The following is a 15,721-nucleotide window of genomic DNA, read 5'->3' as shown; positions in this document are numbered from 1 at the left end:
GAAGCAAGTGCTCACTAACATGATACTTTCTGGCCAGATACGCTACACTCCTCGGTGCATTCTTAGCAGAATCCCGCTAGAAGGGAGAATCCTTTAACTCGGCGTGCATGGCATGATTTTAGCAGATAGTGTCTATAACAGACTAGTGTGGCGGCCTGAAAGTGCATAGAGACACTAAAGACACAGTTTTGACATATCTGCTATTTTAGCTACTTGCAGCAGCACATTCCCTTAGTGGACACAGAACTCTCTCTCGCACCAGCTTTTGTGATTCCCAATCTTCGAGAGTCTTCCAGGATCTATTCTCTATACAGACTTTAACTGCTTCAGCATACCGCGTACCTGCTGCATGCGCAACTTTAGAGGATGCAACCTTGAGAAATAAGCTGCGAAGCATTTCGGGGTTACTGATATGCGTAAAGTTGTTCTTCTTCGTATCCAATGTAGGGATTTTGAGCCAAGAACCTATTTCTAGTAGGAGGATGCCCTGTACCATCAAGGGAATTTATTAGACAGAGGTAATTAGGCTGAGCAATCAACATTCTAATGTACTTACCAGTGCATATATGTCATGATGTTTTTCGAATCGTGCCGATCTCCCCCATCGCTCTGGGTGCCTGTAGATATTGTTTTCCGTCGCGAAATCTACTGTATTTCTTGTTTCTGCATCTGCCGGACGAGAGCAGTCGAATCCAACCAGAAACGGGTTCTCAAAGTCCCACTTGCTAGCTGAAGAATTACTTCCATCGCCCTCTGGTAGATCAAATAGAATGATATTCTCACTCTTGATGTTCTTGTGATACCAGCCAATTGAGTGTAGATGTAGGATAGCTTCGCAGATGATTTCAGCCAGCCGCATCCGGCGATCTAAAGGAACGTACTTGACTTGTCCAATTAACTCTGCAAGAGGTATCCACCTTCGGTCCTTGAACCTCTCAGCGATAAGATGAACAAGTCCAAAGCGAGGTCCAAAGAGCGTTTCGTGAGTGAAGCCGGAGATCTCGAAGCAGCGGAATGCTGGGCTCTTAGATTCGGCGAGAAGCGCTATGATGCGCTTGATTTGATGTGACATACGCCCACAGGCATCGGGGTCTTCATCGAGGTAGTAGATATACTCGACCAACACGTCACGGCCGGCCTGTGTTCCATGTCTTATCCGCTGGTTTAAGCTTGCTGTGTCGCTAAAGCTCACGCGAGTAGGATTACCCAGCACTTTTTCGTCGTCAAGCAGAGTAAGGCGCATGGCAATTTTGCTCCGGATGTCTTCAAGAGCAGTAGAGCCGGTGTCACCCAAATTACTTAGCGTGCATGTGTCCATCGTCGCAAGTGAGTCTCCCAGAAAGTCTACCAGCTTGGAAGAAGCTGCCCTAAGTCCTTCCAGGGCAGCATGAGATGTCCCGGGCCTTACCGAAAATGCGTCTCCTGAGGCAAAAACAGCAAGCTTGAGCTCAGCGAGTAGTTTCTGAGCTTCAGTCCGCCCATCTTGGGAGAGGAATGGTAAGGCTTCGGTTCTCTCCTGTTCATACGCCGCTTCACAGACATATGTTCCCATCTTGCTTATGTCTCGTGCCTGCGAGGTAACACGGTCAATAAGCTGTATATCTTCGACGGATGCTGGTGAGTCTCGGGTAAGCCACCGAAGTAGACTCGGCAGCATTGACCCATCGAGAGGATCGAAGAGACATAACCGAAGATACACGGAGTTGATGGATTGCGAGACGGTTTGAGGGACAAGCTCTGAGGCCTTGTCACCATTAGTCAGTCTTGTCAACTTGATTGGGCCCTCTGAAGCATCTCCACTTAGAGAGACCAGGAACGGTTGTCGCTTCAAACCAGCTTCGGCTATTACCATACGACTCTGGAGGGCGGCAAGTGTTACAAGCCCTTCGTTAGACATTGCAAGATTCATCTCTCGCATGAGAACCTTGGTGAATGACGGCCATTTCTTCATTCCCGTCGGCGTCCAGTTATCCTTGTCCGTGGCAGCCAAGAACTCGATTTTATGAGAGGTGTGAGGTCGCGCAGCTTGCCCAGCATAGCAACAGTCGAGAATAATGGCCACGTCGCCCAGGGAGAGAAAAAGTTGGGGCTGAATGTTGGACCAATCGAGCGTTGGACCGCCGGATATCTTGCTTCAATATGTACATGGTTAGCTAGTGTCTGTTAGGTGCGGCCGATTACCTACGCTGCCCAAATACAAGGACTTCTCGCCTGTGTATTGCTCTCTCCTCCGCCATGCCCACTGTAGAAGACGATGAGGAGATCGTCTGACCCTCCAAAGTTCTTGATGAACTGAGCGACACATACATTGAGCGAAAGTTCGGGGTCTTGAGATGGTATTTTGAAAGGCCATATGGCGTAGTTGAAAGTCTGGCTAAACATGTCCTTGACTTCTGTAACTTCCCTGTCAAAGTCGATTCCAAGGTCATGATCCTTCCATGTAATTATTAGCACATTTACAGTGGCATATCTCTGTGTCCTGAGAGGTCGGTATTCAGTCAGCTTGTCGCCGATGGTCTGCTGATAGGTATTTAATAAAGCCATTGATGAGATGCGCGTTTGGGTCGATATTGAATGGTGTTTGTTCTTAATGTACTTTGTGCGATAGCTGGTGAGAATTGACCAATTGCAATCTTTATTACAGCTTAAGGTTTATTAATATGGGTTGCATTGGAACTTAGTCTCCCTCGTGCCAAACAGCCTGATTTATGCCCGAAATTCTCCTAGGACTAAACGGCACGGAAGATTGTTGCTTCCGCAAGCCACCTAAGCCGATGTCATCTAACTCAAGTATGACATTAGGTAGAAAAGACCCGACATCTCTTATTGGGCAACTACTTTACAGTAACATTTCAATAGACCATGTCTTGCAATATATAAATCCTATCCAACTAATGGTAGCACTTGATCATCGCGCTCTTTGTTGTCAACCCAGCTAAATTTACTTGACCATTTTCAAGGTCGTTTCCATTGGAGTCTCAAATGTTACGGGTCGTGCCAAGCCATATACAACAAGCAGGAGACGCGCGTGATGGTTTTGGGCTCGTATTCAGCCAGCCACGAGGCCTCAACTTGATAAGGATTCATTTACGTCTGCCCATTAAGTCAAGTGCCCTTGACATACTGGAGTAAACTGTCTTACCGCTGTTGCCAGCCAGCCACTTCAGTCGAGACCAGTCCATGACATCTCGAATGGGGAAACTGCCGTGGCAATATATTAATGCAAGTCAAGGATTGTGACATGTTTTAGTTTCAGCATACCCACAACGACTCTCGTACTAAGTTATATCGCGCTATGATACGCTCCTTGGTGAAACACCAATCAATAGCCTCATGCAGGTTCTAGCACTAGGCTATATTGGGTCGTGTTCGTGGGTAATAATCCCTGCAAACGCCTGCCAGCTTGCCATATATAAGTCGAACTCACGAATGCAAGATGGATGTGTTATTTGCAGTTGATATTTGGGGCTGAGAGCTTAGTCCGGCAGACAGAACATAGTAAGAAAATGGCAAGGACTTATGATACTGGTCATTCTAAGAATGCAGAAGGGAGAAATGACGCAAATGTAAATCGAAGAGAAGCCACAAATCAGGAGATTCCAGGTTAATAATACCCTTAAAATCTTGGCATACTCGCTAAACTAATTCGAAATAGCCTTAAGCACATGTTGAAGACTCAGTGCAAACGGTTTAGTGTTGTATCCCTTTGCCCGAAAGTCTGGCACGGCAGTCAACATGCCATGAATGTTATCCGCCGCGTCCACCCATTTTCCTTGGTTCATGTAGTTCTTGGTACTCTGCCACCAATCCTCCATTGGAATTATTCCGGTGTTGAGCTTCACGCTGAGGCCCTGCACGCCCTTGTCGATTTCGCTTATGGCCGCGTTGAAATCAGCGATGGCGGCTGCCTCCTCAGGTGTGAGAATCTTGATTGCCTTTTCCAGCTTGGGGCCAAATTGGCCAGGGTTCAAGGGCTTTTCTCCACGATGGGTTCTTAGTGTTTCTTCAGCCGCTTCGTTGGCATCTTGGATTGTATTGAGGGTTGCTGGCCCTTCTTCAGCCAGCTTCTGTGCGATCTTGATCATCTCAGACATGGTTGCTTTGTATCTGGCGATGTGAAAAATGTTAATGGGCCTTGGTCAAAGTAGGTAAGTGTAATAGAGGGGACTAAAGATGGTGACGTACAGTGGGCAGGTTAGAAGGCAAGAACATCAAGACAGGCTTTCATCCACGGGATTCAGCTTTTGACTAGACTTGTAAAGTACGTTAGATTTGCAATGGCAGCAATACAAAGAATCAAGTGGAATGGCATGGCCCTTATATATCTAACTCTGCCGTACTCTCTATGCCTCTAAAAGGAACGTTAGACCATTCCTTCATGTTGCTTACCTCTGATTCAAGTTCAGAACATCTGCCCACCTACCTCAGAAGCCACATTATGCGTGTGTAATTAGGTTGCTCGAGACTAAGCCTTAAGAAGATAATTTAAACGAATCACAAGAGGTGGAATCGGTAATCATTGCATTGAATGGACTTCGAAAGGTATTCGCTGATTCAGTGTCTCACTTCAGCAACTCAATGGAGTCTTGCTAAGCTACACACGCGCTCTTGACACCTATGAGGTGTGTCAGCATCGTACGCTTGCAGAACAAAACGGCATGCAAATCCAATAATTATACAAACATATGACTCGTCGCTGCGGATTGAACAGATTGTCATTGGTGAAGACGGTATCATCAGCCAGCCACCTTGCGACTTAACAGGAGAAACAACAGCCAGTGTCTCAACTCCACGGACTAAGCTAGTTTAGATTGCTGTATTGCGTCTCTCAGCTAGCCACTAATAGAAGGGTTTATATGTTTTAATTCTCACTAATCGGGTTATGAAATTGGCCTTTGGTGTAAGTTATACGCATGTGGCACGCTGCGTAGAAAGATTAGACGCCTGACCAATCCTCTAACCTAGCATGTAGTTTAATCAATAAACATAGAGACTTTTATGCTTACTACTTAATATAGAACGGTATGGCGATCCGTGACTTAACTTAGGTACCTGAATGTATATTGATGTATAACAGGGTTTATTGTCGAAGTCGGAACTGAGACACGCTTATCTATTCGAGCAATATATAGATAGAGCATGCAGCTAGCTGAGAAACTGAAGACATTTAATTGACTAGGACCAGGCTATTACGTTTATATTCTCGCCAGTCCTACAGCGCAATGTGATAGAACTTGCACACGGCTAGTATAATAGTGACTGCAGTAAGCCACAGCGGCTAAATAGCCTGGTGTCAGCCTGGTAAGAAACGATAGCCTACCTTGACGTTTTTTTCCAGATATTATACAGGTAACTTAAGAAGTATAGGCATTTAACAGAATTTAAGAAACTATTAGTTATTTCCTATACTAAGTAGAGTGGCTTTTATAAACTACGTTTACTTAAATGGCAGCTATATTTAATACCTCTTATACAATTCCTAATTAGGTACTGGGCAGAACAGTACACCTACCTGCAGTGTCTTGGACCTATTGACAATAGTCTGTGTCCTTCAGGCAATTTCTTCTATTTTAAGGCTATATCACATAATGGATACGGGCCGCTTTGACTCGGCTGCATCCGATAGTCACATTCAGTACCGACAATCTGTGGGGTCAAACAGGGGTATCAATAATCATCTGACAGCTACGCCACATAACGACCACCTAGCGTTAACAAGGGTTCAAGCTGTCCAGCTTTGCTATCGGTGGTTGGACCTGTTAGGGAGACCATAAAGGTGTCACGCGGTTAGTGAAGAACCCGGTCTTGGAGAAGAACTATTGAAAATACCCTACCTAGTTGGAGAGAGAATACTGACAATTCGACATGTACGGAGATGGTGAGGATGCCACCAGGGCGGTGGACACGGACTTTACTTCCTAATTTCTCGCAATGATAGTATTACTTCTACGTATAAAAGACACCTTTTTGGGCTCAGTTTACATTCCCTCTGTACAAGAAGCCATCCAAGGCCTTCTGGAAACTGATACCAGCCCATTCTATCAATCTGCACTTACTTCTATCTCTACTAAAGATAAACCCATTCTGATATAGCTCCATCGTTTACAATGGATGAAGAGTCGGCAATGAAAATGGTAGCGCAGGCGGCGCTGGTGTCTCAGGTATGACAGGCCCTATCCCACGATGCGATGCACAGCATTGACTATAAGCAGAAAGTTCGAGAGGCACTTCAGGCTTCTCTGCCTGTTGCTACCGAGCAATTGATGACGGTCCAGATTCCTGGTACTATTATCGATACAACGTATGTTGGTCACTCACCATGCTACGCAATTTAAGAAGAAGATTAACAATCAACAAAGTGATCCAGGTCCGTTCGTTTGGAACTCGAAGGAAGAATCTGATACGCCGCATCGCATCAAAGTCAACGAGTCTCGGCTGGTGGACAACATGGTTCCCCTGAGCAAAGTTATGGTTCGTTTGCATCACTATTACCAATAGAAAACAACAATACTAATCATAGACCGAAGATGGGCGTGACTGGAAAGAGCGTCTCTAGAAGTTATGCTGCTGCTCTTGACATGCTGATTCCTGAGGATGCTCCAATCGAAACCGACAAATCGACAGCTACAAAGACTGCTGCTGCCGATCGATATGTTGCAGCAATGAGATATCTGACATCAACAGCTCCTAACTCCAGCAAGTCTGTGATTGACGTCTATGTTGAGAAGCAACAAGCCTACTCTGAAGCGATGAACAAGTGGGAAGCAGCCAAAGCTAAGGCTCGCTGTAAGTGTTTCCGTGATAACGATGTCATTTGAACTTTCAAGAACGCTTTGCAGTCTAACCTATTTTGTAGCTGATGCCAAGGAACGATTTCCCGGTAACGTCAAGGAGCAGCAGAGATTCTATGACGATTGGAATCAGGAGACTTTTCGCAACGTGAGTTGAGCTTGATGACTCATTGTCATCGTGTTTCACCATATCTGACGAATCAACAAAGTTCAAGAATAATGCTCAGGCCAAATACATGGACTGTGGGTTGATTCGACAAGAAGTCTTTGCCTCGCGATATACTGATCTGCTAACCAGGGATCGTAAACGGTAGCAAGTACAAAGTATGCTGCATCCTCTCCACAGCTTATCTGATTTAGTCTGCGCTTCCCTATCGTGTAGCTTACTGATTGCCTAGGTCGATTACTACTTTGGCATCGTCGACGTCTCATCCGCAATGAAGAGGGTGGAGTCGAGCAAGGAAGCTGCTCGTAACCTTGTGGTGATCGACCCCGATGGCTCCACAGAATGGCAAGAGGTTCACCTCACGCCCGCCAACTGGTAAGCACATAAAGGCAATATCTTCAGGGGCCTAACCCGGTCCAGGGCAACACTTTGTAAGGAGAAGGTCGATCAATGGCAGGCACAGAACGGCCAGCTGAGTCGCAAAGACTTCGAGTCTGAGATCAAGCGCTTGAACCGACTGTTACTGTCTTACGAAGGCCTTAAGAATGCAAGTCATTTCACTAAGCCCATGCGGTAAAGTGGTCAAGACTAACTTAACTCCAGTCTGTCGACCCGGATGAGACGATTCGAAAGCAGATTAAAGCAGCAGCAACAACCCAAAACGGAACCGAGAACAAGACTGAAGGAACTAGCGACGGAAATACCGAAGGTGGTAGCGAGGGTTCCAAGTCGATTGACAAAGCGGCCGCCGATACAGAAGGGAAGTTGACCAAAGCCTACAAGGAACTTTATGATGCACAGAACGCATTCCCACCAGATCCTCTCGTAACTCGAGCAAAGCAAGATCAACTTCAGGATGCCCTTGAGGAGAATGGGAAGGAAAATCTGCAAAAGAACAAGGATCTTGCCTCTAAATTATCCAACAAGAGCAAGAAGGAGAAGGTTCTTTGGATTAACAGCATGATTGCTGACGTTAACAGCCAGCTTGAGCTACTCAAAAAGGGACTTGAGGAGTTCCACAAGGCTAGCACATCGGCGCCAGCCATCACTGAGATTATCAATAGAGATGTTAAGGACCCCGGCCAAGACAATGGGGGAGAGCTCATCTCAACACAGTACGCAGAAGCTGATGGCCAGTATGCGGATCCTAGTCAGTGTATCCTTAAAAGTGTCACCCGTCGTATACTGACCATGGATCTCTAGAATTCAATATACCTCGCAAAGGAGTCGCCGTTGCGCAGCCAAACAAAGTTGAACCAAACAAATGGACAAAGGTATATTGACTACATCACTCTCAAGTAAAGGAAGACATCTTTGACCTTCATGCAGATCAGTCTGAGCGTCTCTTCATCCTCCCAGTCGAGCTCCAAGGAAACATTTGCTTCCACCACGTCAGCCAGCGCTAGTGCTTCCGGATGGTGGTGGAATGCTTCCGCCAGCTTCAACCACTCCGAGGCGTCCATGTAAGCAATAAAAACCTGACATTCAGTAACCTGGTCCAATTACTCACCTTATCGCAGGAAAGCTTCCAACGCAACTTCCAACTGCGCAGTGGACATTAAGTTCGAGGCTCTTCTGGTGACAATTGACCGTGCTTGGCTGCATGGCGAACTGTTCTCAGACCCCGAACTTAACACTGGCGATGACGTGAAGCTGTCGCCTGGCGCCCTCGACCTACACAAGCTTATCGATCAAAAGAACGACAAGGCTTTGGCCAACTATCCCTATTTCCCGTCGTACCCTACTGCTTTCATCGTGGCGTCTAATGTCGAGCTCGAATTCCGGGGCGACACCTCGGCGCTGGAAGAGGCCGTCGAGTCCTCTCACACTGATGCCCAGGTCAAAGTAGGCTATGGACCATTCAGTCTCAGTGCTAGTCACAGTCAGGACAAATCGAGTGCCAAAACAAAGATGGAGACTACAGCGACGGGCACACGCATTACTTTGGAGGCCCCCGCCATCATTGGCTGGGTTAGCCAGCTTGTGCCCCAGTTGCCGCGCCCTAAGGGAGGAAGTTCGTTGATAGGCCCGATGGTTTGAGTGAAACTTCCAAATAGGTTCATATTATTTCTGTTGATGAAATACATCTTTGACTGTGCCTTATGAGACTGTCTGCACAAAGAGAATATAATAAATTGGCACGGACGACATTTGGGATGAGTAAGCTACTTCGATTGACTGAGGGCTCATCTAACTAATGGTAGTATGTTCCCATCGCGCTCTTTAGTGTCTACCCAGTTACCGTGAATCTGGTTCTTAGTCCGGAATGGCAATTGAATAACAGCGACGGGCTTTTCAAAGTGTCTCGTATCCAACACAATCAGGTCACTGCGGTTGACGTCCGTTCTCTGAACCATGGCCAACACCCAACCATCTCCCTCTTTCGCACTCTCAGAACGAGGTATGAAGATTGGTTCTTCAGCTGCAGCATAAGGTCCAGGATCAAAAAACGTACGTCGGTTGCTGCCCTTCTCAAGCATGACATAACCATTGAGGCATAGCGGTACAACTGGCGGTGCAGTATTTGGTCGATTTGGTAGCAACACTGGTATGAACATGCGGTCGTACGGACGCGTGAGAAACCTTTCATCGATACGCGCAAACTCGCTTGGAAGATCAAGGATGATTTCAGGATCTTTCACCTTGGTCCCGGTCGGTTGGTTGACATCGATCTCCCAGCGAACATAGTCGGCTTTCAGATCTTTCATGTCGGGCTCTCCTGGGGGTTCAAACCAGGGAAGGGTATTATAGAAAACGCGAGAGCTTTCAAAGTAAAGCTTCCCATCCTCGTCTTCCCAAGATCCAGCGGTGTGTATGGCAACAGAATTTTCCCAGTGATAGACCCGTGACTCGCCCTTACTCCAGCCCGATGGTAGATCATTAGGCCTTCTTGGTACGACGATGAATGTCGCAGGGCGATCGTAGCTGAACAGCCAATGCTGACCGCCTGACTCAATTCTGTCCAAGTTGGCTTCAAATGGCCACAGGACTAGAATTAAGTAATTGGCTGTTATAGCGCAGTCATGGATAAACGCGCACCAAGGCGATTCAATCCACTGCTCGTCTTTGATCTTTCCACTTTGATCAAGCGAGAAGATTACGATTTCCTTTGTAGCTAAGCCCTTTGCTTCATAGCCGAAGCAGGCCAGCTCATTGGTAAATGGGTCGACCTTTGGATGAGCAGAAAATGTTTTCCCCGGAAAGGCGAGGGGGTCGAATCCAAGGGTTTTGAGTGTATCGGGGTGAATCTCATATGGCTGAGACACTTCTTTGAGAGCAAGAAGTCGACCAGCCCAATAGATTACATTCGTGTTTGCTGTAGATTCAATGGCTGCACGTACACAAGGATGGTGCGTAAAGGGATTTCGGTAAAGACCAAAGAGTCTTTTCTTTGCCTGCCTCTCTAGCTTGAGACGCTCCGTTTCGACATACCTGTTCTTCATATCGACGCGGCCATCTTGAATGCGCAGCGCACAGATATTGCCATCACCCTCAATAGCGGGATTATTGGGCATCAAGGGATATAGGGGATCGACCATCATACGGTAGAAGGTGCCGTTGATCTCCTTCGGTATGTCTCCATAGACTACCATATCAGCTACCTCGCTCTCGAATCGGCCTGGCACGCCATGCTGCGAAAACTCCAAGACCTGTCTCCATACCGAAGGCAAGCCAAAGAAGGTATTTTCGTTGTTTGTTTGAGCGTCTTGCGTCATGTTTGAAAGGTTCAAGGGGTAGAAGAGGTATGTAGAAGCGGTTGAAAAGAAGTGTCCGATATGGAGAAATTCGATGTTCACTGCGGTGATCTATATGTAGTCAAAACACGTAAAGAATACAGCTGTTAGTTTTCAGGTTAAGCTGTGCAAATGCCGTACTAAAATGCCGATCAAGTTTCTGCTACAGTATGGTTGCATGCATAAGACTGACGCCGGTATGGAATGTGCTTACGGCTTCCCCCAGAATGCTAATCACAATTCGTTATTGGCTCGGCTCTGCCTACGCGGATAGCACTATGGAGCATCCGGCCGGAACATATCATATATCGGAAACCTTCAGAGTCGAATTCGAATCTTCCGCCTTCCGGAGTTTTTGCAAGTGCCGCTTGACCAGACAGTCCAGGGCTATCTCTATATGTTATAGGGGCAATTCTCCATTGCCGCGCCCTTCTACTAGAGCCTGAGGATTAATCACGTTGATGATAGAAATTCTGGAGAGTGATATGAAGTTACAGTAGATTGTGAAGTCTACACTCTACAGTATCGTCTGCTTATTACGATGCTATTAAATATGTATCTTATTGCTTGAATACACTATTACGCAGCGGCAACTGCACTTTACGCGGCAATTGAGTTCTTTCCCCAGGTTCTTTCCCCGCATTCTCTTCCGATTTCTGATCCACGACTTACGATTTCCGGTTTCCGGTTGATCGTCACAGGTCTCAAGTCTATATGCATCCTTGATACCGATGATTGATGTCTCGAAAAGGAAAATCTGCCTCGGGAGCTATACCAAGTCAGGCATCGCTCCCTCGGCAACGGGCCCATTTTAACCCCAATAGTACGTAGTAGTCGTCAAAGCTTAATCGTCTCAATATCGCGGGGAAGGTCCAATTATCCGACATTAATTACTGAAACCTTATTTCCCCAGACTTCTCGATTATTACCAGCGATTGGGAGTCCAGAGCGTTGGTGGCGTTGCCTCCCTTATTACAACAGAAGAGGACATTTACAAACAAGAGACCTGCATCTCTTTACCTATATAAAAGCCTCTTCATGAATAGAATCTGAGCAAAGTCACCATTCATTCCAATTTATTTTCTTGAATCGAGCTGTGCTGCCATCAAGGCAAGAAGTGAACACAGAATGCGGCAACATGAGAGCCCAAGGCATGTCCAATACCCAACCCTGGTATCAAGTTCTGGAAGCAAAATCGGGCTCTAATACAACCCAGTGGCATCGAAGAGCCAAAGGTGCCTGGCACCATTGATATGACAGTCACAGGTATGAACCGGTGTTCAGAATCCATCATGTAGAAACTAAAGTGAATGAATGTTCAGACGACAGTCAAACTGCATACGGTCTTTCTTTGACACCGACTCCCTCCGCGGACCTGAATGATCCGCTCAACGTATGTATCATCTTTTGTCAAATTATAACGACGATGTATACACGGAGTAATGACATTTTCCCGTTAGTGGACCCCAAAAAAGAAATACACGATCCTATTCCTTGTCTCAGCGTACTCATTTCTAGCAAACGGTGCTTTGATCGGCCCGAGTGTCTATGTCAACCTCCTTGCTCAGCAGTTTGATAAAACACCCAGTCAGACATCGCAGCTGGTGAACAATCCAAATCTTCTCTTCGGCTTGGGTAAGAGCAATCCATTCGAATCGGTAGCCATGCTAATGTCAGGACTTTGATCTTTACTGAGTAGGCTCCCTCGTTTTCGTTCCCTTGTACCAGAAAATCGGCCGCAGACCCACGATGCTATTATCGATCATTATCGTGAGTTCTGAGGCTCCCGACACGAAATAAAATACCTGACACGTGGAATAGTTCTGCGGTGGCCTGCTAGGCTGTGCTCTGTCCAAGTCAGACAATGTCCTAATGGGCTTCCGAATGGTTCACGGTTTCGGCTCATCAGTTTGCGAAGCATTGCCAGCGCAAGCTGTGGCCGATGTTTTCTTTTTCCATGAACGAGGAAAGGCCCTGGGCTGGTATACCTGTCAGTACTACTTTCCCTTTTAGCTGTTCGTCTTCATCTCCAAAGCCACCACCGCTGACATGTTGGGTCAAAAGTTGCGCTTGTTACCGGATCTCTAAGTGCTACCGCTGCTAGCTACATGTTATCTGGTGGATTGTCGTACAATCTATTCTTCTGGAAAGAATTTGCTCTCGGATGTGTTCTCTTCCTGCTCACCCTGGCGTTCTTCGAGGAAACAATGTATCTTGAGGAACGGCAACCTCCTTCACTGTCCAGTCAGCGATCAATTGACGCCGATTCCATCAAAGACGAACCCCAAGCAACCTCGGAGTGTATGGAATCTAGACTTGAGGAGTCTGTTACAATTCCACCAAGGAAGACCTACTTGGAGCAGTGCAAGATCTTCGGAAAGACAGACCCCAATAGCCCGGTGTTCATGATGATGGTAGGACCCATTCAACAAGAACTGCCATAGATCAAGTGCTGACAGGGTATTTCCAGATCCGATCCTTTACTTACTTCATTGTACCCCAGGTGTTCTGGGTCTGCGCTACCTATGGTAAGTACTTCCTCAGTAACAAAGACACATTTAGCTGACTTGGTATAGGGATGGTCATTGGGCTTGCTGGTCTCGCCTTCACTTCCACTTTCCCAACTATTGTTACCGCTCCTCCATACTCCTGGCCAATTGTAAGATACCCTTCAGTCAACTCTTTGTTCCTGCTGCCCTTCAGATGAATGGGCTGATACTAAATATGACAACAGGAGAATACCGGCCTCGTGGCAATATCGGCATTCATTGGCTATTTGTTAGCAGCAGGACCCTTTAGTACTGTCCCGGATCGAGTCTCTGCTTGGCTTACCCGCAAGAACAATAACATTCATGAAGCCGAGTACCGACTTTGGTGTTTAGTGGTTGTTTTTTTCATCTCCCCAGCAGCACTTATACTATATGGATATGGTGCAGGAAACCACTTGCATTGGTTCGCACTCATATTTGCTGTGGGGATGTTCCAGTTTGGTATGTGTAATGAAATGGCTTTCGAGCGCAAGCACTAATAAGACGTGTATAGGAGCTTTCTTCTATCTCACTTACACGCTCGCATACGCTATGGACTCTTATGAGGCCAATATGCCTGAGATGCTGATCGCGATGAACATTGGCAAAATGTCTATTTCTTTTGCCTTTGGATACAAAGTGATCGATTGGGTCCAGACCGAGGGCTATATTACGGTTTTTGCAGGCATATTTTGTGGCGCACTCACTATCAACAATTTGTTCGTCTTTGTCTTCTTAATTTTCGGAAAATGGTTCCGACGATGGCTCAGCACCACTGCTCTTTCGAAGATGCACAGGGAGAGTCTGGGATAAGATGGCGAAGCTATGGAGATGTCAATGAACAAGATTGGTTGGCATAAGTGATTTCTCGGTTAGTCTTCATCTTTAGGTTTCTTCAGCTACACCAACATGACTATGTTTTGAACATATCTATGATGCAATGACTTTTTAGCCTCTTCGTCTGGAATATTAATAGGCGTATAACATGACTCGTGCATACAATGTAACCATATTGACAGGGTTCGACCTCGTATCACGACTCTTGGCAAGGAGTTCATTTCTGTTATGGGAACACTCACCGTATAAGGGGCTCGAGCGCTATCTCCCCTTTGACATATTAAAGCACGATCAGCTGAAATAACATATACACAATCATTCTTCTCTTTAATTACACTTCAAAATGCGCTTCAATCCGACATTGGCTTCTGTGGCCTATCTTGTCTCTGGCGTTCAGGCGCATTTGCCCCACTACGGGCATGCGCGAAACGCCAACGCTTTGACCGTCTCTTTGGAGCCTGTGTCTGGGCAATCGGCTCAAGTCAATGTCTCTATCAAGAACGACGGACCTACGGATCTGAGTCTTCTCAAGATTGGTACCATTTTTGACGAGCGACCTGTCAAGAAACTATCATTGAAGGACCAGAGCGGCATGTAATCATCCCAACACGACAGCCAAGTTCCTAACACAAGGCAGGAAATGAGGTACCTTTCATGGGTATTGAGTTGAGCCTATACTATGATGGACTCAATACCAACCACTTTGAGACGGTCGAAACTGGGTCCTCCATCTATAGAATTGTGGACTTGTCCACCATGTACGATTTGAGTGTAGGTACATACTCTGTATATGCCGAAGGTAGTCTCCCCGCTGCTTCGAAAGAATCTAGCAAGCAAATACCCGTTTTCTTCAAGTCCAAGGCTCTCTCGACGACGATCACCAAAGCTTCGTCAGCTGAGGCGAAGCAAAAGGCATCGAAGCGTGCCATTCTCCAGGAGGACTCTTGCACTGCTGAGAAGCTTAAACTCACTGCCAACGGTATAAAGAACTGCGAATCGCTTGCCCGGGCCGCAGCGAAGGATGCATCTGACGTTCACTCCGCGAGGTTCGTTGAGTACTTCAAGTCAAACGAGACCAAGACTCGCGAACATGTCACAGGCCGACTCCTTGCCGTCGCTGAAGAGTGCTCCACTTCAGACAGTGGCAACACAAGAGTCTCTTGCCGCGATGAGATTGGATACTGTGAGAGCGACGGCCCTTTGATCGCTTACACTACCTGGGTCAACGGCTATGTCACCATGTGTCCGCTATTCTACGATACGCTACCCCCTTTGCCGCAAAGGTGCCACAAGCAGGACCACGCCACTACGACGATCCACGAGATGACGCATGCTAGAGCCGTGTATGAGCAGGAGGTTTCGACTCAGGATTATGCTTATGGCTATGAGAACTCTACTGCATTGGATCCTCTGTCTTGTCTTTACAACGCTGATTCGTATTCTCTTTACGCCAACGGTACGTTCACTATGCTCCACGGTCCTGTTCCTGAATTAGATGTGCTGACAGTCCTCAAGCGGTTTACATGGATTGTTAATAGTGTCAGGTATGACACAAAGCGTTCCACCAATGGCGGAGCTAATTCCTGTCTGCTAGGGTCATAAATAAGCACCAATTATGCAATGAGTGAAGTTTCTTGAGGGAAAAGCTATGTCACTATTTCTAAT

General features: G+C 46.6%; 7 protein-coding genes across 7 annotated transcripts; 4 read left to right on the top strand and 3 right to left on the bottom strand.

Moving 5' to 3' along the window:
* Positions 1-299: 299 nt before the first annotated feature.
* J7337_007820 (uncharacterized protein) lies at positions 300-2,544 on the bottom strand (the record flags this gene model as incomplete). The annotated part of the gene is made up of 4 exons (XM_044825447.1): positions 300-306; positions 336-487; positions 557-2,132; positions 2,186-2,544. 4 exons carry the CDS (start codon positions 2,542-2,544, stop codon positions 300-302), a joined length of 2,094 nt encoding a protein of 697 aa, XP_044681104.1.
* A 1,097-nt stretch (positions 2,545-3,641) lies between these two features.
* Positions 3,642-4,094, bottom strand: J7337_007819 (uncharacterized protein; the record flags this gene model as incomplete). The annotated part of the gene is made up of 1 exon (XM_044825446.1): positions 3,642-4,094. One exon carries the CDS (start codon positions 4,092-4,094, stop codon positions 3,642-3,644), a length of 453 nt encoding a protein of 150 aa, XP_044681103.1.
* A 2,094-nt stretch (positions 4,095-6,188) lies between these two features.
* J7337_007818 (uncharacterized protein) lies at positions 6,189-8,160 on the top strand (the record flags this gene model as incomplete). The annotated part of the gene is given in 7 exon segments (XM_044825445.1): positions 6,189-6,301; positions 6,521-6,786; positions 6,857-6,939; positions 7,190-7,332; positions 7,378-7,508; positions 7,523-7,530; positions 7,561-8,160. 7 exon segments carry the CDS (start codon positions 6,189-6,191, stop codon positions 8,158-8,160), a joined length of 1,344 nt encoding a protein of 447 aa, XP_044681102.1.
* Positions 8,161-8,280: 120 nt separating this feature from the next.
* J7337_007817 (uncharacterized protein) lies at positions 8,281-8,997 on the top strand (the record flags this gene model as incomplete). Its single annotated transcript, XM_044825444.1, has 2 exons — positions 8,281-8,420; positions 8,478-8,997. 2 exons carry the CDS (start codon positions 8,281-8,283, stop codon positions 8,995-8,997), a joined length of 660 nt encoding a protein of 219 aa, XP_044681101.1.
* Positions 8,998-9,143: 146 nt separating this feature from the next.
* Positions 9,144-10,414, bottom strand: J7337_007816 (uncharacterized protein; the record flags this gene model as incomplete). Its single annotated transcript, XM_044825443.1, is given in 2 exon segments — positions 9,144-10,389; positions 10,407-10,414. The coding sequence occupies 2 exon segments, from the start codon at positions 10,412-10,414 to the stop codon at positions 9,144-9,146; spliced, it is 1,254 nt and encodes a 417-aa protein (XP_044681100.1).
* Positions 10,415-14,399: 3,985 nt separating this feature from the next.
* J7337_007815 (uncharacterized protein) lies at positions 14,400-14,700 on the top strand (the record flags this gene model as incomplete). The annotated part of the gene is made up of 2 exons (XM_044825442.1): positions 14,400-14,650; positions 14,694-14,700. 2 exons carry the CDS (start codon positions 14,400-14,402, stop codon positions 14,698-14,700), a joined length of 258 nt encoding a protein of 85 aa, XP_044681099.1.
* Positions 14,701-14,812: 112 nt separating this feature from the next.
* J7337_007814 (uncharacterized protein) lies at positions 14,813-15,658 on the top strand (the record flags this gene model as incomplete). The annotated part of the gene is made up of 2 exons (XM_044825441.1): positions 14,813-15,512; positions 15,651-15,658. The coding sequence occupies 2 exons, from the start codon at positions 14,813-14,815 to the stop codon at positions 15,656-15,658; spliced, it is 708 nt and encodes a 235-aa protein (XP_044681098.1).
* Between the last annotated feature and the right edge of the window lie 63 nt (positions 15,659-15,721).

The sequence above is a fragment of the Fusarium musae genome, chromosome 5 (assembly GCF_019915245.1).
Source record: "Fusarium musae strain F31 chromosome 5, whole genome shotgun sequence".
NCBI lineage: Eukaryota > Fungi > Ascomycota > Sordariomycetes > Hypocreales > Nectriaceae > Fusarium > Fusarium musae.
The sequence above is the reverse complement of the archived record's forward strand: the minus strand, read 5'-3'. Positions and strand labels throughout refer to the sequence as shown.